Raw genomic sequence first — 22,507 nt, 5'->3', positions numbered from 1 at the left:
CAGAAAGAAATACACACAAAAAGTCTAATGGATATTTAACAAAGGATCAAAGACAATTCAATGGAGAAAGGATAGCCTATTCAAGAAATGCTACTGGAGTCACTGGATATCCATTTGCAAAAATAAATAAGTAAGAATCCAACCACAGACTTCACACCTTTCACAAGAACTAACTCAATATGGATCACAGATTGGAATGAAATATGCAGTACTATAAAACTACTAGAAAATAACATAGGAGAACATCAAGGGACTTTGGGTCTTTCTGTGTTTTTCTTTTTTAAGATATAACATCAAAAGCACAATCCATGAAAGAAACAATTGAAAGTTAGGGTTTTATGAAAATTTAAAATTTATTCTTTGCAAAAGAGACTGTCAAGAAACTGGAAAAATAAGGCACAGAATTGGGAAAAATATAAAAAACATATATCTGATAAAGAAACAAAAGTAAAAGAAAGGAAGTGAAGTTGCTCAGCCTTGTCCAACTCTTTGCGATCCCATGGATTGTAGCCTACCAATTCCTCTGTCCATGGGATTTTCCAGGCAAAAATACTGGAGTGGGTTGCCACTTCCTTCTCTAGGAGATCTTCCTGACCCAGGGATTGAACCCGGGTATCCCACATTTTAGGCAGATGCTTTACCGTCTGAGCCACCAGGGAAGTCAAAGAAACAAAGAAATCCTCAAACAACAATAAGAAAATAAACAACCCTCATCAAAGTGGTCAAAAGACCTGAACAGATACTTCACCAAAGAAGATCTACAGATGACAAGCAAGCATATAGAAAGAATTTCAACGTTCATTACTTAGGCATTAGGAAATTCCAAATTAAAACATTGAGATTCTACTACACACCTATTAGAATGGCTAAAAAAAATTTTTTAAACTGACGATACGAAATGGGACTGAGAATATGTAGCTATAGGAGGTCTCATTCATCTTTTGTGGAAATGCAAAATGGCACACTTTAGAAGACAGTTTGGCAATTTCTTATAAACTTGAACATACTCTTACCATACGATATAGCAGTTGTGCTCCTAGGTATTTAATCAATTGAGTTGACAACTTATATCCACATGAAAGTCTGCACAAGAATGTTTATAGCAGTTTTATTCACAATTGCCAGAAATTGAAAGCAAGATACTCCTCAGAAGCTGAATGGATAAATAAACCCAAATGAGCTATCAAGCCATGAAAAGTCATGGAGCAATCTTAAGAGCATATTGCTAAGTGAAAGAAGCAAGTCTAAAAAGACTATGTTTGTGTGATTATAACTACATGACATTGGAAAAGGCAAAACTGTGCAGACAGCACAAAGATCAGTGGTTGCCAGTGATTGGAGAGATTAAATAGATAAGGCACAAGGGATTTTTAGTACAGTAAATCTCTTCTGTATAACACTGTAATAAAGGATACATGGCATTATGCATTTGTCAAAACCCATGGAACTGTACAACACAAATAGTGAATCTCAATATAAGCCACAGACTTCAGTTATCATAATGCATCAATATCAGTTTGTTAATTTTAAAAAATTGACCACACTAATGTAAGGTTTAATAAGAAGAGAAAGTGTATGGGGAGGGTGGCTAATATGGGTACTCTTTGTCTTATCTGCTCAATTTTTTCTGTAAAACTAAAATTGTTCTAAAAGATAAAGTATATTGATTTTTTTAAAGTCAGTCCAGAGATTCTACTTTAAATGAATCCAATCTGGCATTTTTCTAAATAAAAAAATTTAAGTTTTCTGCATTTAAGTCTCACTTTTCTACAAGATTTTTTTTTTTTTTTTTGGTTCATATTTCCTAGGTCATTTTTGTCAGAATTGAGGGTGGGATAGTGAGAATTTAGACATATGTCCTGAAGCTTCCATCTGTTCTCCAAATGGTATCCCATATGTTGTTGATGTGTAGAATTTTCATTGTTGACATTTATGAATTGACTATAATTGTACTTTAATTTCCTTCTTGACTCAAGTTAATTATAAGGCTGTTTAAATTTCCAAGTGGTGCTTAAAAAAATCTATGATACTAATTTCAGCTTTCATTGCTTGTTGTTTTAAATTTGTGAATTGTATAAATTCCACCTTTTTGAATATATTGAGGGTTTTTTTCCTTGATAGCTTAGTTTATGATTAATTTTTGAAATACTGCTTAGATATTTTATAATAATGTGTATCATTCTTAGAGTTTGTTTATTTCTACCTATGTATTACTGTACTTGTTTCCTCTGTAGAACTTTGAACATTTTAGTTATATATATTTAGTGTTACACTATTGTTACATTTAGGTTTAGTGATATTCTGTTGCCATTGTGGTGTTGTATCCCTTCAATCCATGTAGTACTAATTGCTTTGAATTTAACTTGTCTAATAGTACTATTGCAATGAATGCTTTCTTATAGTTTTCAGTTGCTCACTATACCATTGGCCATCACTCTATTTTTAAACTTTGATAATCTTTTGGTTTTAGAAGTTTCTCTTCTAAATAGTATACAGCTGGATTTGGGGAAGAGTTGTGTAAACAGACTTTGTTTCAGTGGAGTAGCTCAAGCCATTCATTTTTTTGACAAATAGTGTTTGGTACTATTTCAATCATATCATTTTAATCTTTCTGTGTCAATTTTTTATTCACTCATTTTTTCCCTTTCTATATATTTGGTTATAATTGTGGTAGACTGAAAAACAGACTTTTGAACTCTGTGGGAGAAGGTGAGGGTGGGATGTTTCAAAGAACAGCATGTATATTATCTAAGGTGAAACAGATCACTAGCCCAGGTGAGATGCATGAGTCAAGTGCTCGGGCCTGGTGCACTGGGAGGACCCAGAGGAGTCGGGTGGAGAGGGAGGTGGGAGGGGGGATCGGGATGGGGAATACGTGTAACTCCATGGCTGATTCGTGTCAATGTATGACAAAACCCACTGAAATGTTGTGAAGTAATTGGCCTCCAACTAATAAAATAAAATTTAAAAAAAAAAAAAAAAAGAAAAACAGCCCCCCAAACATTTCTAAATCTTAATACATGAAACCTATGTATGTTACCTTATATGGCAAAAGAGACTTTGCAGATGTGATTAAGTTAATGATTTTGAAATGAGAAGACTATTCTGAATTATCTCAATAATTATTACTATTGAGTCCAAAGGCAAACATACTCATCTTTGTAAGAGGCAGGCAGAGGAAGATTTAACACACAGACAGAAGAGGCACTGTAACCATGGTCTTAGAGATGGTATTGGTGTGACCACAATTCAAAGAACTCTGGTAGGCACCTAAAGCTGGAAAAGACTAGGGAAAAATTCTCCCCCAGAGCCTCGAGAGGGAGGCTACCAACACCTTGATTTTGATCCAGTACAGCTGATTCTGACTTCTGGTCTCCAGAAATACAAAAGAATAAATTTATGTTGGTTTGAGCCACAGTGTTTGTGGTAATTTGTTATGGTGGCCATAGGACTCTAATAAATCTTTTTTTCCCTATTTCTATTTTACTCTATCATAGCTTATCTTTAAAGTGCAATACATCTCTATCAAAGTAAAAACAACAAAAAGATGTCTAAAATATTTAAATAGAAATTTGATATCTGAAATATCTAGACAGAAAATTGCTGTACTTCTACTTTCTGCCCTCATCCAACTCACCAAATTTTCTCTGAAATATTATGTAATTATATTCATAGCTATTTTATAAACATTTTGTGTTTTTCTCACTCATTGCTTACTATGGCTTTAGTATTCTATCTCCTTTCCTCTTCTTGAGTACTTAATTTCAAGACAATTCTCAGTCAGCATAAATGTTTCTTCAAGAAAGATTTTTTCCAAAAGTAGGTGATGTTTTCCTTCTACTTATATGTAAGAAAATTATTCTGTGCCTTGGTACAAAAATATTTACCAAATTTTTGAATCACAATTTTTCTTTCAAAACTCATTAATGTTTTTGTTCTGTTTTCTGGCACTTATTTTTGTGGAGAGGAGGCATGACAATTTGAGGTGTATTTGTTTCAGATAATCTTTAACATTAAAAAAAAAACAAACCCTGTCTAGATGTTTGAAGACTCCTGAAGTTAAATATTCTTTCTGACCATGTCTCAAAAGTAGGTATCTTTTTATTAATCATCCTGCTTCTCTGGCTAGTCTGTTGCAACCTTTCCTCCTGCCCCAGGTTCTGAATTTGTGTGAGCCAGTCATCTCATCAGCACAGCCGCAGATCCCACAATTCTTATGACTGTCTCGTCACAACATTCTAACCCATGCAGTTCTCCCATTGAGAGCTCTCTTTCCTATCCTTCTCCTCAACTCAATGTGGCCAGCATTAACAATTCTGAATCCATGGACCCCACAAAGAAATCCCAGTTTTCTCTAAGGAGATAATCGTCTTATTTTTGTTGTTGTTGTAAAAACTGTATGCCATTTTTCTCTCTGATCACTCATCAGCTTCTTAGCAAGATGAGAATTTCTTCTTATATCCCTCAGGGGAGGCTTCAATCTCTGGCCAGTTTTCAGAACACCCTCTCCATGGCACCATCTGCAACACAGATGCTGGGATGTATATGTGGTAGTGTTACAGAAATAAAAATAATAAAGAACATTGATGTAGCTGATTATTTTTCTGAGGCAGGGAATTAACAAAGGTACAAATTCAGACAAAGTTTATTTAAAAAGTCATGTTATTCCTATTTCATCTTAGAAAAAATTCATACACTCACCCTTAGACTTCAGTCTTCGAGTTACTTTCTACACACTATGAATTTGACCCAAAATTTACAAAGCAGTGATACGGCTAGAGTCCTGGTAGAAATGAGGCTCAAAGTTATTGGAAAATTTTGCATCTTGAAAATCCTTTCAGATATATTTCATTTAATTACCTTTTGAGTATACTCTCCACAGAAGAGATATTAACCTCTTAAATCAAAATTTTCTTCTCTGTAAAGTATGCAAATACCACTGTACACAGGATAATTAAAGGACATGGGTAAGCTTAATGAAAGAGGGTGGGAAGGCAGAAGAGGGGACCCAAAGGCTGACCCTAGTGGGCAGCTCTGCTGCAGAAGTGGATGAAGAAGGGGAGCTCTAAGAGTGTCAGCCCAGATGATGATAAATGATTCAAAACAGCACCCGGGCCCCTTAAAGCCAAATCCCTCCTATCATCTTTCAACAACTCACGTTGATAAAAGGCAAATGAACATTTGCTTCTAATTATTCTGGAATGTCAACTGTAGCAAAGAAAATTAGTTTAGCTTTAAAAGTCAATTACAAACAAATGTACTGCGCAAATGTCAAGGGGGACTGATCCTTGGAGAAATGTAGAGTCTCCAAGAAGCCAAGCGAGAGAGTGAGCAAGTGAGAACTGGAGGCACTCACCTGTCAGAGCCAGCCGTGCCAAGTCCAGCACCAAGAAGAGCCATCTTCTGCCTGGGCGGGAGCCAGGCATTCCTGTCCATACTCCAAACCTCATCCAGCCCTTGGTTTGGTGCCTAGGTTTCTAAATAGCACAAAATGCTCTTCTTCCCGGGACGTGTGTTTCCTCACCGCTATGAAACCACTCACCTCCTCGCACTTCTGTCTTCAGGTTGTGCTGCTCTATGCCTCTACCTACGTCCTGGTGTCCCTCAGCATAGACAGGTACCATGCCATCATCTACCCCATGAAGTTCCTGCAAGGAGGTGAGCAGGCTCAACCAAGTACTATCCTTGGGTGAGGGGTTTTGCTAACATTATCCTCTTAGTAATGGCTCTTCTCCTCTCCCTTTCTCCGCTTCTTCCCCTTCCTTCCCCACTTCTTGAGTCTGATTGTCAAAAAAGATGTAGAAAAGAAACTTGGCTGCCTGGGAAAATGCTGACAGTTGGCCTGGATGGCCAAGAGCTGTGTGGAAAGATGCTTTGCTGAGCCCACTCTGTGACCATTTACCTTGACACTGGTGCTTCTAGCTTTTTTTTTTAGAGTAGCGTTGGCACACATAACTATCCAAACTAAGGAACACTCCCACTTCAACTTGCTTACTTTCCATAAAGAAGCATTTTGCGTTCCTTACCCCCAAAACCATGGAAATAACTGGAAAAATGTTTCAAATTGATAATTATAATGGAAACACAGAAAACCCTCTTTGATCCAGAGATAGTGAAGAATCCCTGAAAGAAAGAAGCAGACAGGTCAGGGGGAAGGCTGAAGGCACACAACCCATAGTACACACAGATGATGCTACAGCAATGAGGCAGAGATCTTCCTAAATAGATTGCGGAATAGCCTGGAGCAAGACGGACTCGGGGAAACTGGCAGGGTGATTCTTGGAGTACAATGAGGAGCTTCTATCACAGCACATCTCCCTTCCTGCTGTCCTTCCCCTTCCCAGATGTGCAGCAAGGATGAACATCTCTGCTTCCAAGTAGTGGGGACACTGGATTTCGAGAGACAGGGTGGGGCCCTGGGGAGCAATGACACCTTGGCGGGATGGTGGATACCTAGTCATAGGACTAAGTATCCATTGTCCATTCCTCTGCCCACAGGCGGAGGCCACTTACATCTCTGACCTCCAAAAGCAAATAAGAATCCAAAGTACTTCACTTTTCCAAGCAGGCTATGAAACTGATAAAATGAAGAACCTAACATGAAATCTTGTCTACAAAAATGAGGTGCAGTCAAACATCATGAAAAAGTGTGACAAAAGCCAAACTGTACAAAATAGATAATATGTTTAAAATACCATTCTGCAGAATTTAGACCTAAGGAAACAAAATAAATAGAGCAAGCAGAACTTTAGAATAAGTAGCAATAATGTCATCAGATACTATTAAATACATCAGGCGGTACTGACAAAGATACTTTGGATGGCAACGTAGCAATACCTAATTAAAATGTAAAATGTGCAGCCCTTTGATATAGAAGTTCTACTTCTTGGTATCTTCTCTGGACAAATGCTGACACATGTGCATATATACACATGTGTTGTGTATTGTAGCATTACTCAGAATATCAGGAATTCAATGCTCACCTTGGTGTCCCTCAGTGGAGGAATGGCTAGCACCCTATGTAGAAGTTTTAATAGCTTAGGTTCATTGATTGTGTACTATGTACTAGTCATGATTCTAAGTTCTTTGTATATGTTAAATACTTTAATCCTCACAATAGCTCTGTGATATGGGTTCCATTATTATTTGCATCTTAGTCTGGGCAGTTGCAATTCAAAGAGTTAAAGAAGTTTGCCCAAGATCACAGTTAGTAGTTGCAGGGGCAGGATTTGAACCCAGATGATCTGGGTTCAGCTCAGGTGCACTCAATTACTATATATCCTGTCTCTCAAAGAAGAGGTAGGACCGCCATGGAGAGAGATATGCATCACTATGAAAATGTCTGTATCATATTTTGAGTAATAAAAACAATATACATGCAGTTTGTATATAGTATAACATTAATACAAAGAAAAACTCAAAACAACACTAGATATTGTGTAGAGAGAGAGAAGAGCAGGAAAGAATGCAAGAAGTAGGGAGGTCTCAGAATAATAAACAATTGCCCACAAAAATGCATACCAACTAGTACTTACCTCTGAGGATGGGAGTTGGAATCTCCATAGTGACCACAAGAACTTACATGCCATTAGGTAATTTTTATACCAGCAACACATCAGTGTGATGTGAAACTAATTTTAAGATAAAATTGATATCTATTTCTAAGGCTTTTTGTAGGTTACATGTATGTGTGTGAAGGGGTGCAATCTGAACTAAGCTTTCTGGACACTGTTATGGTCTAGTGATTATGGCAAAGAAGGAAGTAGGGGAGGAAACGGGGTAAATGGGAGAGACATTTTATGATATGTGTATGCAAAAGTATGATACATTTACTCATCCATCTACTTATTAACACCCAGCAAGCTCTGGGGAGGATTGCAGACAATGTACAAAAAGATTTCTATACCAGAGTATTTCAAGATGAAGAAGTTGGAGAAAAGAAAAGATAAGTATAGGAAAACGTGTGAGGGGTGTCCCAGGACATTTGCTAGAGGTAGAGGCTTTGGGATCCATAGCCAAGGGGGAAACATAGTGAGTTACATGTCTAACCATATTCATTAGCTAAGAAACAAATCAACTATTTAGGCTATGGAAAATACGACTGGTTCTGGGAGATACTGCCCAATATTATGGATTGGTCCCTAAATTACAGGAAAGACAGCAATGAATATTATAGTGCTCTTTAAAATATGGAAAGCTATTTATTTCCTCACTATAAAATTAATAGAGGCTTCATGTAGGGCACTTGGAAAATAATCATCTCTAATAACTTCAGGGAGAGATGCAAGCTTGGAAACAGAAATTAGCCACTTTCCCTTCCTCCGCCCAAATCCAACTGAAGTCATGGAAGAAGCATACAAATAGGAGGACACTTGCAGCCGGGAAGGGAGCCGAGGAAAGATGCCATCCAAAGACTAGAAACTTCAAGGAATTCCCAGCACATGGGGATCAGATTAAACATAACACGGATGCCAAGCCCTCTAGGAAAGCTGTATGGCCTTGCAGGAAGATGAAAAGATTCTCACGGTTATAGGATGAGTAGTTGGTGGAACAGGGTGGAGGGAACTGTGTACTAGAGCCATCTTGGTGCTCCAGCTTGTTGGAATATAGGGGGTGGGGGGCAGAATGGAGAAGGCAGGCAGAAGGAGAGTCCCCACAGAGTAGTACAGAGACGGGACTCTCCCGCGACTGAGTGAGCACATGGCAACGGCAACAAGACCAAAGGAAGGCGAGCAGAAATGGGGCCGTGAACACATTTTACTGATGCTTTACTGCTTTTTACTTAAGTGGTAGTTTCTTTAGCCAGCAACTCCAGAGGAGTCATCAACTTTAAAGCTCTTTAGTAAAATTAAATGTGAGAATATTTAGGAAAGCATCAACCAATAATGAAGAGCGATATATAGTGCCAGATATTAAAATATAAAACTGTTAATTATAACTGTTTACTACTTAAAGTCACTGATATCAAAGAGCTTTCCTGAGTTTTCAAGCAGGTGCAGGAGAGTCCCCACCACTACTGGGTCTCTGGTTACATGTGCCTTCTTTGTAGGTGAAGATGGAGAAGCTGAATACAGTTAGTAAAAGCAAGACCTGGAGTGACTGTGGCTCAGATCATCAGCTCCTGATAGCAAAATTCAGGCTTTAAACTAAAGAAAGTGGGTTTCCGAAAACCACTAGGCCAGTCAAGTATGACTTAAAGTAAACCCCCTATGAATATATAGTGGAGCTGACAAATAGATTCAAGGGATTAGATCTAGTAAACACAGTGCCTGAAGAACTATGGTCAGAGGTTTGTAATATTGTACAGGAGGCAGTGAACAAAACTATCCCAAAGAAAAAGAAATGTGAGAGGCAAAGGGGTTATCGGAGGGGGCTTTACAAACAGTTCAAGAAAGAAGAAAAGTGAAAAGCAAGGGAGAAAGGAATGATGGGAAGATCTAAAAAGACTGTATTATAATTCTACCCCATGGTTCCTGCTTGTTCAGTATGGCAGTTATATCTGTTTTCTAAATCTTTCCAATAACTCTTTTCAGAGTGACAGTTCAGCAAGAACAGAATCCCAGGTATTATTCTCCCATATATTTGGGATTCAAGATTCTAATAGAGTCCCTAGTTTCTCCTAGAATTGTTCTCACTTCTTATAGTCTTCCTGATCACACCTTACTCACCTCTCTACAATACCTCCTGACTCTACATTTCCCGCCCCCCACCCCCCACCCCGAGGCATGAACTGACTTTCCAATTTGAAAGCTGGGAGGTGGAGGGAGGTGTCCTGTCCCTGGATGAAGGGGCCCACCAGGGTCAGTTAGCACAGACAGCACAGCTACAGTGGGGATGAAGATGAAGAGCTTCAACACCAGCTTAACAGAAAGCATTATAAAAACTCTTTCAAAAGAACACTCTCAAGTGTATTAATTGTCTCCATCTGACCCCATCATGGTTAGATGAGCAGAGTGGTTTTTTTTTTAATTCCACTTTCAAGAACTCAGTCTGAGACTGAGTGGTTTGCCCAAAGTCAAAACATCACATCTGAAAGAGCCCAGGTCTAGTGTGTGGGGTCAGAGCTACCAGACTTCAGGGCTTGGTTGAAAGAACTCTGCTCTCCAGAACCAAGTCCACTGCTCTTTCTCTGCCTTACCACTCCTCCCTTGTTCCTTCAAACAAAAGAAGGCTATTGAACATTTGCCAAACAGCTTTCAAACACTGTCACAGTGCTTCATGTGGCTAGGTATGTGAGAAGAATAACAACCAGATCAAAGGCCCCATCTCTGCCTTTCAAGATGAGCAAGGCACCAGAGACAAGCATTTGCATAGCAACCTATCAAATGTACGTGATACAAAGTGAGCTCCATAGTACTGTAGGAATGTGCCAGCATCTCAGTCAAACAGGTAAATCAGAGAAGAAGAAGAGAAGGAGAGACTGGGCCAAGCAGTGCTCTAGCTTCTGTGATTAAATTCTCCCTTTAATCCTTGCATCAGCCCTAGATGCAGGTCCTATTACCCCATTTTATACATGAGGAAACTGAGGCTCTGAGAGTTCTAGAATTCCTCTCCCACCACGATCGTTTTCCACACCAGACACCAAGTGTGCTCCCAGAGGCTGTTTCCAGATGCCCAGGCATCCCTCTCTTTTCTTTGAGCAGAAAAGCAGGCCAAGGTCCTCATCATGATTGCCTGGAGCCTCTCTTTCCTGTTCTCCATTCCTACCCTTATCATATTTGGGAAAAGGAAACTCTCCAACGGTGAAGTGCAGTGCTGGGCCCTGTGGCCCGACGACTCCTACTGGACCCCGTACATGACCATCGTGGCCTTCCTGGTGTATTTCATCCCCCTGACAATCATCAGGTAAGAGGCCAGCTGGCCAGACACACACAGGGGCCTTCCCAGTTCACCAGCTGCTGTTCTCTTTCCTTCCAGGGCACTCGTTGCTCCTAGTGTCCTTTGGGGAACTGGCTAGGAGACAAGATCTTATGTAAAGCTACCATATGCTAAGCTCAACTCCTCCAAAGTGGAATGAGGAGGAGGGAACTAACATTTTCTGATTATGTGCTATGGGGCAGGCCTTGTGAAAAGGGGCTAACAATTAGCCATCCAACACAACTCTATGAAACAACTACTCTTATCTCCATTTTATAAATGACAAAACTCAAGCACAAAGAAGTCAAGTAACTTATTCAACATAACATGGGATTTAACGCCAGGCTTGTCTGATTTCATATTCTATTCTCTCTCCTATATCATGCAACTTTTCCAATATAAGACCTAGTACCAGTTTCAGAAACCTTATAATTGAAAAGACAGACAAACTTGAAACAAAACTGAAAAAAAAAACAAAAACACAGTACACACAAAAATATACTAGCATGTGTATTCTATGAAGTCAAACAATGGCAGGGAGCACTTCTTGGAAGCATCCTTTAAAGGAGAGAAGCCTTCGATAGGAGAAGGGGAAGGTAGGGAGAGCAGGTTACCTGGGGACTGGGGATAAGGGTGCATATGGTGACTGGAAAGGACAGGCAGGCAGTGCCAGTGGAAGAGAAGTTGGCGATAAACTCTTTCTGGATGGGGTGAGGCTCACTGTGAAGGGCCTTAGGAAACAAGCTGTAGGATGTTCCCTTTGCCCTGCAGCCAATGGTGGGTCAAAGATGGTCTTTCAGGAGAGAAGATCACGACTTCCTGGACAAGGCACGGCCTCCCTTATCACATCACAGGATCCTCTCTGAAAGGGTGGCTCAGCACACATTGGTGGGATTGGGAACAGCAGGGAGATAACTGGTTTGTTAAGTACAAACATGGAACTTGCTGATTCTGCACCTCTTGAGTGTTCCCAAGTCTACCATCAAGTGCCACATAAGTAGTCCTGGGCAAATGAAGATCAGCCTTTGTGTTTCAATATTAATAGTATAAATAACACTGTTATAAAAATCTTGGTACTTAAAATTATTCATGAGTCCCTGATTATTTCCTCAGAACTCATTCTAATGGAATTGCTAGATCATAGACGATGTTCATTTTAAGACTTTTGATGCATATTCATAACCTGCCCTATAAAAAATGTGTATTCCTGCCAACAGCAAACCAGAGCTCTGATTTTTCTTCCCCTGACCCAGAGAAAGGTAATATCATTTCTTTATTAAATCTTTGCTGATCACAAAGGTTTAAAAAAGTATCTCATTGTTTCCATATGCATTTCTTAGATTAAGTGATTGGGTATTTTCAAGAGTTTTCTGATGTTATAGGAATTACTTGTTCTTGCTCTTTGTTCATCTTTGTCTCATAAGATGCTAAAGCTGGAAAAATGTTATCCATCACACAGTCCAGCCCCTAAACTTTTCACAAATAAACCTAGAGCTAAAAGAAATGAAATGACTTGCTTTCCATCAAAGGTAGACAGGAGCAGAGTGATTCCCACGGTCAGCCTTTCAGCCTCTCTGAGATTGGATATTGTCCAGTCATCTCTGCTGAATCCACAAGTTAACATCTATACTGTATTTCAACTTAGTGATCTCTTCACCAAGCTGAATCTGGGAGGAAGCTGGAAGGGAAGATGAAAGTTATTTAGACAGTCGATCAAAACCAGGTAACAGCCATGTTAAAAGAAGCACAGAAAGAGGCCAGCTACAGTGGTAACAAAGTATTTGGAAGGAAGCGAATCATGTCGTCACAGGCAACTGACACATTGATTTCAGCAGCAGCGAATATCCCTGCTTCTCTCCTGACTGATTTCCCATCAGCTCCTGAAATCAGTCAAAACCCCTGTTCCACAGGGTGGATGCAACCCTGAAGTTCAGGCTCACAACATGCTGTCTGGCCAGATCTCTCAGTCAGGGCTTTCATGGTCTGAAATTTCCCCCATTTATTCAAGCTGCCTCTTCTCCAACTTGCCTACAGTCCAGCTTGTGCATTTTTGTAGTGTCCTTGGAAAACACAAAGTCTAACTTAATGATTAAAGGGGGTGATTTCAAAAGTCCTTTTCACTCAGCCCTTGTCAGACAAAGGCATCAGTAAATCCTGCTCCTTGATGTTTGCTTCCAGCCAGGGCAGAACCATGAAAATGCAGAGTGACCTTGCTCTGTACTTTAGCTCCCCTGAAGCGTTATTATCTTCCCTCTTCTGCCTCTTGTGGTCAGCCTTCTGCGGAAGAAAGAGCCTCTCTCTGGGAGGATGCACCAGAGCAAGTCACCTGTTCTTGAATGAGGACCAGGCACGAATGAAGCTTTGTGAGGCATTTGTTTTCCAACTAGTTTGAGGGATAAGTTGCTATAATTTCATCTGTCTCAGAGGTAAAGAGCAACTCTTTTTTACTGTTTTCTTTTTTTCTTAACCACACTTTGGCACCCTGAGCTTGATTCTGTAGCTAGTGACTCTTTCAGATAAGTTTAAACTCTTAATTCCAAGACAGAGTAGAAGAAAGAAACAACTCAAGTGTTCACTAGTTTTATTAACCATGTTTCATGCTTTATTGTCCCTCATGCATGATACATTTATAAACATATATATATACATATAAATGTATATTCTCACCAAAATGATTGCAAAACATATATATATATGTTGTTGTTGTTTTAATTTGCATTCCTTTCATCACAAATGAGGTTGAACATACTGAATACCACTTCATTGAGTCATGCAAGCCCCTTTGCCATGACAAGGGGGTGATACATGAAGGGGAACACATTTTATGTGTTCATTATTATCTTTGTTTGCTTTTTATTTATTCATTCATTTCTGGCTGTGTTGGGTCTTTTTTTTTTTTTTTTTAATATTATTTTATTAGTTGGAGGCCAATCACTTCACAACATTTCAGTGGGTTTTGTCATACATTGACATGAATCAGCCATAGAGTTACACGTATTCCCCATCCCGATCCCCCCTCCCACCTCCCTCCCCACCCGACTCCTCAGGGTCCTCCCAGTGCACCAGGCCCGAGCACTTGCCTCATGCATCCCACCTGGGCTGGTGGTCTGTTTCACCATAGATAATATACATGCTGTTCTTTCAAAACATCCCACCCTCACGTTCTCCCCCAGAGTTCAAAAGTCTGTTCTGTACTTCTGTGTCTCTTTTTCTGTTTTGCATATAGGGTTATCGCTACCATCTATCTAAATTCCGTATATATGTGTTAGTATACTGTAATGATCTTTATCTTTCTGGCTTACTTCACTCTGTATAATGGGCTCCAGTTTCATCCATCTCATTAGAACTGATTCAAATGAATTCTTTTTAACGGATGAATAATATTCCATGGTGTATATGTACCACACTGCTGAGCGCAGGCTCTGTCTAGCTGCCGCACCGCAGGAGCTACTGTCTGGCTGGGTCCGTGGGCTTCTCACCGCGGTGGCTCCTCCTGCTGAGGAGGAGTCCTCTCGGCAGCGGCCCGACTGCAGCTGGGGCACGTGGGCTCACTGGCTGTGCTCCCGGGCCCTGGAGCACTGGCTCCTGAGTTGCAGCACATGGGCTTAGCTGCTCAGCAGCATGTGGGATCCTCCCAGGTCAGGGATTGAACCCACGTCTCCTGCATTGGCAGGCAGATTCTTTACCACTAAGCTACCAGGGAAGACCCATTTCTGTTTTTTAAGTAACTTACCTATTCATATTCTTTTTCTCCATTTATCTTATTCTCTCTCTTTAGAGATATTTTTATATAAAAACTTCCCCTGTTTTTATATGATTAGGATGTTTCCCTAGTTTGTCCCTAGTTTGCCTTTTCATTTTGAATATGATTTTATTTTGCTTTCAGTTAATAAGACTGACATAATCAAGAGAAGGAGAGAAATTATGAATAACTAAAATTAGAAAGTCATATGAATCAGTTTGAAAAAAGAATCATAGGAAAGTACTTGGCAAAAGTTTATATAGATGCATATGAAAAAATGAATGAAATGTAAATGGCTTTTCTGTAATATATAAACATTTTACATTTTAGTGTATTCACATCCACTCACACTTGACATTTTTTATTTCTATTCTCTCTTAGGAAAGAATAAGTTCATTTCACAAACTTACCTATATTTTAATTTAACTTTTAAATGATTTATTATTTTACTTATTTGAAAATAATTTCAGTTTTGGGAACATGCTAAAAATATCACTTTAAAATTGTTTTATTTTATTGTGATGTCTGATTTTGAGGTTTTACTTGATTTTTATGTAATATAAATTAGAAATCTAAGTTAAATTTGTTTTTTTTAAATGCTGAGTCATTCACTCCAACATTACTTACTGAATAATTTACCTTTTCTGTATGGTATGAAATGGTAATTCTATCATATGCATATTTATATTATAAATGTTCTTACTGTTTAGGAGTTTTCTAGTCTCTTCACTTTGTTTTTGTTTTCTCTATTCTTTATCTTTAGAGAAACCTTTATATAATAACCTTTTTCTTCTTTAATATATTATAAATATTTCCCAAGTTCTTCATTTGGTTCTTCATTTTGAATATGTTTCCCTTTTTCTCACATGAAAATATGCTTAATAGCATTTTTCTCATATCAAACTGGCAACATTTTTAAAAAGACTTGGGAGTGAGGAACACAGAGGGAGGCAGAGAGTGAAATTTTTTACAAACTTTCTTAAAAAACAATTTAATAAAATACAATGATAATCCTTCAAAAGTTTATACAGCAAAAGAAATCAATGGAGAGTTTCGGATTAGCAGATGCAAACTATTACACATATGGATAAACAACAAGATCCAATTATATAGCACAGGGAGCTATATTCAATATCCTGTAATAAACCATAATGGAAAATAATATGAAAAAGAGTATATGTATAACTGAAGCACTTTTCTGTACAGCAGAAATCAACACACTATAAATCAACACACTTCAACAAAATTTTTAAAAAGTAAAATTTTTTAAATAGAAAAGAAATCAATCAAAAATGTCCAAGCAGAAGAGGAAATTACATGGTCCTGATTAAAAAGTACTACCTTCTGAAGGTACCCCCTTCTCATTAAAAAGTCTCTGGGAATATAAAATAGAATGCATGCATAATATTCCAAAGTGTGGTTGAATATGCTTTCATTTGGTTTCCAGTTAGTAGAGATTGACACAATTAAGAAAAGGAGAGACCACACAAATAATTAAATTAGTGGTTTTTCTGCTACTAATATTATGTTGCTTTAATGACTGTAGCTTTATACACATTTAATATCTCCTAAGACAAGATCTATGCCTTTTTTAGATTCTAAGGCTGTTCCTGGGGAAGCTGCTCACACACTCCCTGCACCCACTACTCCAACCAGAACAAGTCAGCTGAACACCCCACACTCCTCTCATCCCTGGGCCTTTGTGCACATCATTCCTTATGTCTGGGCACTCCTCCAGACTCACTCTGCCTCACTTCTGGCAAAATGATTCACATTCTTTCTGTCTTATTTCAAAGACTGATGGAGCTGTCTCTGCCAATCCTAGACCACATCCGATCTCAACTTGTCCAAGCTGCCATTAAGGCTTCATGGAAGTGTCACTGCCTGCTTCTGCAATTGTATCTCTTGAGCATGTGACTCTTGTCTCAATCTCTAGACTCCAAACTCAGCACATAATGAACACTTTGTAAATGTTAGATTAAATAAACAATGCAGACCTGACTGCTGAACTTCCTCAATTAGGCAGAAGTATTATATCACTCCATCTCTCTCTCTCTCTCTCTCTCTCTCTCTCACACACACACACACACACACACACACACATCTAGTATGGAAATTTCTGGTTATTTAATGCCTAGATCAGTTTCTGGCATATGGCAGATACTCCATAAATACATGTGAAAGGAAAGAAGAGAGAGAGAGGAAGAAAGGCAGAGAGAAAGGGAAAGAGGAAGGAAGGAGTCATATTGTCAGTGGCAAATTCTCCTGAGAGCTGTGTGTGGATAAAGATTTAGCTGTTCCATCACTAATTAAATCAGGCTCCGAGGACCTGAAACCACAGTGACTGACAACAAAGGCAATGCATTGTTTTTCTGGGTCACCAGAACTCCTGTTGTTTCAAAATTTACTTGACTTGTCTGACTGTTGCTGGGAAAGGTTTTTAGCCCTACTGTAATTGATTTACTTTAGCTATGGTTATCTTCTTGCTACCTAATTGATTTCTCATTCTCCTATCATTTTTACTGTAGGAGATGAAGGTAGAGGCATAAAAGACCCATAGCTGACAACTGCAAAACAATAAGTGGAAAAATGCACATTGGTCATGGAGCACTGATTTATATTATGCAAAAAAAATCCATTTATTTTGTTTGGGTAAAGGGGGTCATGTTGTGGGTAAAGCCCCATGCAGAGGTCAGTACAGGTCTGTGGACTATAGGTCATGGTAGATAAAAGGGCCCAAGGTCCTAGCCAGCACTGTCCATGGCACGAGGTGTCCAAGGCCAAAGTATATTGTCTGAGGGATGGCAAGAGTTAGGTGTTTTGAAAGAGCCATCATTACTAGCCTGCTAGGTTATGGTAGATGCTTATATTTGAATTCCCCATATCCATTCCACTCTAAGCTGCTCATGGCAACCCCTCCCCTTAGCATGTGAATGCTTCAGATGTAATTCTAGGCAACAAAATGTGAGGCAGTATCTTTCGAAGAGCTTTTGGAAAGATTTCCCCATTTTAAGCAAACAAAACAGTATGAAATGAAAAATAAAGATCTTCCTTCCCCTGTTTCCTTTCTCAGAAGCAGCAGTGTTAAGATCTTGTTATACACCCTTCCAATTCAATTCACATACCAGCATATACATATGTACAGAAACAAATTAAACATACTGAAGGACGTCTGATCTTTGAAAAAAAAAAAGTTGATCAATCGCTTCACTTTCCTGTTTAGAGCCATTCAGTGGATTTCTATTGTTTCAGGACAAAATGTCCAAGACCTCTAACCCTGTGCTCAAGGCCATGTGTGACCTGGTCCATGCCTCACTCTCCATCCTTGTCTTGGGCCACACAGCTGCCTACTCACCATGCTTCAACCACACTGGCCTTCTCTAAGTTCTTCAAATGGGCCTGATCCCCCCTGTCTCAGAGACTTTGTACATGCTATTCCCTCTGCTTGAATGACCATCTTATTTTTCTGCATTTAAAAAAAACCATTTTATTCTTCAGATCTTAGCTGAAAGTACACCTCTTCTGGAAAGGCTTCCCGGAAGCCTTTCAAGCCAAGCCTCTGTTATATACTCTTTCATCCCCTATATCTTATCTTCATGGCATCAGTGTTAGTGAAACTAATTAATGAGGAGAGAGACACTTTTGATCAGGAAGCATCTTTAAGCCACTAGTAGAAGAGTGAAAAGGACCACATGAAGCATGCCAAGTGAAGCGAAACTAATTAATAAGGAGAGAGACACTTTTGATCAGGAAGCATCTTTAAGCCACTAGTAGGAGAAGAGTGAAAAGGACCACATGAAGCATGCCAAGTGAAGCATCAGCTCCCCCTACTCCCGCTTCTACCCCCACTCATGCTTAGCTTCTAGTTAGATCTACAAAGCACAGCTGGACCTCATACTCAGGCCCCAAAATGAAGCAAAGGTGGAGACAGAGATGGATCCTGTGGCTCTAAGACTGTGATGGGCATCCATCAAGTCCCTGACCTGTGCTGAGTAAGAATCATGAAAGGGGCACTTTTGGTCTGAGTGGAATGTTCTCCCTGTATCTTGAGGACAGAGGGAAGATTTAATTCCATTTCCTGACACTCCTCATACTCAGTCTAGAAGCAAGACTCAGGAAACAGCCTCAGGCATCCTCTTAAGAACTTAATGCCACTTGAAAAGTCTTCCTCTGGTTTGCACTCTCGCACTCTTCCATGACCAGGAGCTGCCTTCGGAAGGCAACGGAAGAAAATGGGTCTGTGACTGAATCGCCTTCCATAAAATCAAGAAATAAACCAGCCAGGAAAGGGATACTTTACTCAACCTTAGGTTTTTAGGTTTCTAAGAAGCTTGAAGTAAAGCTATGCCTGCTGAGAGAATGGAGATAAATAAAAGAAATGGAAGAAGTTGACCCGAAAGGATGGAGATGCTATTCCTCAGCTGTTTCTGAGAATGGGCCATTTCTGGATCTGCTTGATCTTTAAGATATGACTGCCATAGACAAGGGACTTCCCAAGTGACTCAGTGGTAAAGAACCACCTACCAAACACAGGGGATAGAGGAGACGTGGGTTCAGGAAGATCCCTTGCAGCAGGAAATGGCAGCCCACTCCAGTATTCTTGCCTGTGAAGTCCTATGGACAGAGGAACCTGGTGGGATACAGTCCATGGGTCACAAAAAGTTGGAGGTGAGAGTGACTTGAGCACACATGTATGGCACAGACAAGACTCAACTGTTATGCCAAGTGTGATACCAGCCCGGAGGCCCCAAGGAAGAGGGAGCCAACTGTCACCAAGGAAGAGAAAGGTTTCATGCCAATGTGATGCATGGAAAATGGGCTAAACAAATGTATTTTCAGGAAGCAAAGGAGACACAGAGAAATGGAAGACATTGGACCTTATGTTCAGCCAAAGTTAACTACATATTAAGCATGGAATTGGGGTTAGTTTAGCTGGCTACTCCTGTTGACAGTGGATTAGAAGGAGGTGGGATGATGACGATAGAGGTGAAGAAGGCAGAGAGAGATTGTGGGAGTCTTTAGATGCCCTGCTCAAGAGACTAGAGAGCATCATGTAGGAAAGTGGGGGCACTGGAGGGTTTTTAAGCCAAGGAATGATTCTCTGTTCCAAAGCTCCAGTTCTGATGGCAAGTGGTATGGGCATTCCAGACGGTAGCAAAGTGGAGATGTTTATAAGACAATGGCAATAAATCAGGCAAGAGATGATAAGGAGTGTTTGTTCTGGCAGCACATATATTAAAATTAGAAGGATACAAAGAAAATATTCATGGCCCCCTGCATAAGGATGACACATTAGTTTGTGAGTTCATGCATATTTCTGTGCTTAATGGATACAAAGTTTCAGCTGGGGAAGATGAGAAAGTTTTGGAGATGGATGATAGTGATAGTTGTACAGCAATGTCAGTGTACTTGATGCGGCCAAACTGTGCACTTAAAAATGGATAAAATGGTAAATTTTATGTTATACTTATTTCATCACAATAAAAAGGTTCCAGATATTAAACAAGAAGAGACTCTAAGGGTCTGAAGTGATGCTGAAGAGCAGAAGTGGAAAGGAAGGTACAGATGATGGAGACATTTTGAAGTGACAATTCACAGAATTTGCTGATTAATTAGATGAAAGGAAGAAGGAGCCCATGTCTTCCTTCTTCCTTCAGCAAGAAGGAAATAAATGTATTCACAGTTCTCTCTGATGTATGACTGTTACATCCTGAGAAGTGGCCAGATTTGGGAAATAAAGTAAGGGGGCATCCTACTTACTAGTTTTCCTGGCTAACAGTAAAGCTGTTCCTGGCTTTCTACTTGCCTGACTGATCCTGGCGAGACGAGGTGGGGGTGACTAAGGCCCAGACCCCTAATACATAAAACCTTTCTTAATTTTCCATTGTGTATATGGTTGATAGTCAATAAATACTTAAATTATTGATCAATTAAGCAGCGGGGTTGCAACTGTGGTACTCAATTACACTTGATGATATTGTAACCTATCCTTGTATTTCATTTATCTGGGAAAAAGTTTTCCTGATCTAACAAATATTCAACTTAGGGAAAAGAATAGATTCACTAGCAATTTGCTTTCTCATTTTTTCTTTAATGTAGACAAACAATTTCCAGAAAAGTCCCCGGGCAGGTATAGGAGGGGTGAGGATGCTCCTCAAAGACCCTGAGCTTTCCTGGCAGACTCAGAGGAAGTTCTCTGAGCAGGCAAAAGCAATAAGGAAGGTTTTACCATAGTCATTAATTGAGTTATGTTACAGAGATCATTAAAAGCAATTAGTGCTTTGTCAGCTTCTATGAACTAGAACTCTGATTTTTTTTTTTAACCAAGTGATTCTCAAGAGAGATGTTAGTGCAGTTTTAAAATGGAGCAGTGCTTTGTCTCAAAGTTTTTAGTCAAGGTTCTTAGTATATTAGAAATGCCAAATAACTAATTAAAGAAGGGTACGTTTATATTTATCAAAGGGGATAAAGGACACAAAAATTGCTAATGCTTTGGAGTCATTAGTCCTTTTTTCCTGTTAGGTGCAGATTTTGCTGCTGCTGATGTTTAGTCGCTCAGTCGTGTCTGACTCTTTGTGACCCCATGGACTATAGCGCGCCAGGCTCCTCTGTCCACGGGATTTCCCAGGCAAGAATATTGGACTGAGTTGCCATTTCCTCCTCCAGGGGATCTTCCTAACCCAGGGATCAAACCCACGTCTCCTTTATTGTAGGCGGATTCTTTACTACTGAGTCACCAGGGAAGCCCCTAGGTGCAGATTACACCATGTAATAGTAGGTGTGACAGCATGTGAAAAATGAAGAAGGAAGGGGAAGGAAATGACAGTCATTGAGCCTCTGATAATTTTAAAACATTGTGTACAGCACTTTAAAGGGTGTCACATTTGATCCCTAAAAAAAACTCTTTAAGTTTGCATTATTAACTTGATTTGATGGTCTGAACTAAGACCCAGTCTTTTAGTGGGTTCTGGCTGCTATGATAGAACACCACAGAGTAGGTGACTTGCAAGCAGCAGAAACATATTTCTCACAGTACTGGGGGCTGGAAGTCTGGAGTTAGGTTGCCAGTTCAGTTGGGTGGGGCCTCCCTGGTGGCTCGGTGGTAAAGAATCCGCCTGCAATGCAGGAGATGCGGGTTTGACCCCTAGGTTGGGAAGATCCCCTGGAGAAGGAAATGGCAATCCACTCCAGTATTCTCGCCTGGGAAAGCCCATGGACAAGGGAACTTGGCGGGCTACAGTCCACGGGGTCGCAAAGGAGTAGGACGTGAACTAGCACCTGAGCACGAGTAGGAGCACAGTTGGGTGAGGGCTCTCTTCCAGGCTGCAGACTTCTTGTCGCTTCACACGACAAGAATGTCAAGAGAATTCTGTGGGAATATCCTCTTACAAGGGCATTAATCCCACTCATGAGGATGCCACCCTCCACATGACCCAAGCACCTCCCAAAAGCCCCATATCCTGCTAACACCACACTGGACAGTAGGATTTCAACATATAAGTTTGGGGGGGAGGGACACAACATTCTTCCGATTTCACTCAGAGTATCAGTTATCTATTTCTGGGTAACACATTATTATTTTAAGTCACCAGGTTCATGAAAATCTATCTCTTAATGGGTTTGGTTTGCTAGGACTTATTATCTCTCAGTTTCTGTGGGTCAGAGTCTGGACACTGGGTTTAACTGGGTTCTCTGCTTAGATGTCTGCCAGGGCTGGGGCGTTATCAGAGGCTCGAGTAAGGAAGAATTTTCCTCCAAGTTTCCCTGGACTTCTGGCAGAATTGATTTCTTGGGGCTAAAGGACTCACAAAAGTTTGCTTCTTCAAAGCTAGCAATGCACTAGAGACACTAGCAAGACAGATCCTACACACTTATGTAATCACAGACATCCCATCACTCTCACCCCAG

The 22,507-nt window shown here is 39.9% G+C and overlaps 1 protein-coding gene and 1 non-coding gene across 2 annotated transcripts in view; both read left to right on the top strand.

Annotated features, from left to right (window-relative positions):
* The window catches only part of NPSR1 (neuropeptide S receptor 1), a 146,550-nt gene that overhangs the window by 104,914 nt on the left and 19,129 nt on the right, over positions 1-22,507 (top strand). Inside the window, exons 4-5 of the mRNA XM_065939666.1 lie at positions 5,565-5,658; positions 10,644-10,845. Of these exons, the coding sequence (XP_065795738.1) occupies positions 5,565-5,658; positions 10,644-10,845 (296 nt within the window). The remainder of the gene's footprint in view (positions 1-5,564; positions 5,659-10,643; positions 10,846-22,507) is intronic.
* On the top strand, positions 19,811-19,918 carry LOC136171264 (U6 spliceosomal RNA). Its single transcript, XR_010663811.1, has one exon. It is a non-coding gene; the product is annotated as a U6 spliceosomal RNA (small nuclear RNA).

This window comes from Muntiacus reevesi, chromosome 6, assembly GCF_963930625.1.
Source record: "Muntiacus reevesi chromosome 6, mMunRee1.1, whole genome shotgun sequence".
Classification (NCBI taxonomy): Eukaryota; Metazoa; Chordata; class Mammalia; order Artiodactyla; family Cervidae; genus Muntiacus; species Muntiacus reevesi.
The sequence above is the reverse complement of the archived record's forward strand: the minus strand, read 5'-3'. Positions and strand labels throughout refer to the sequence as shown.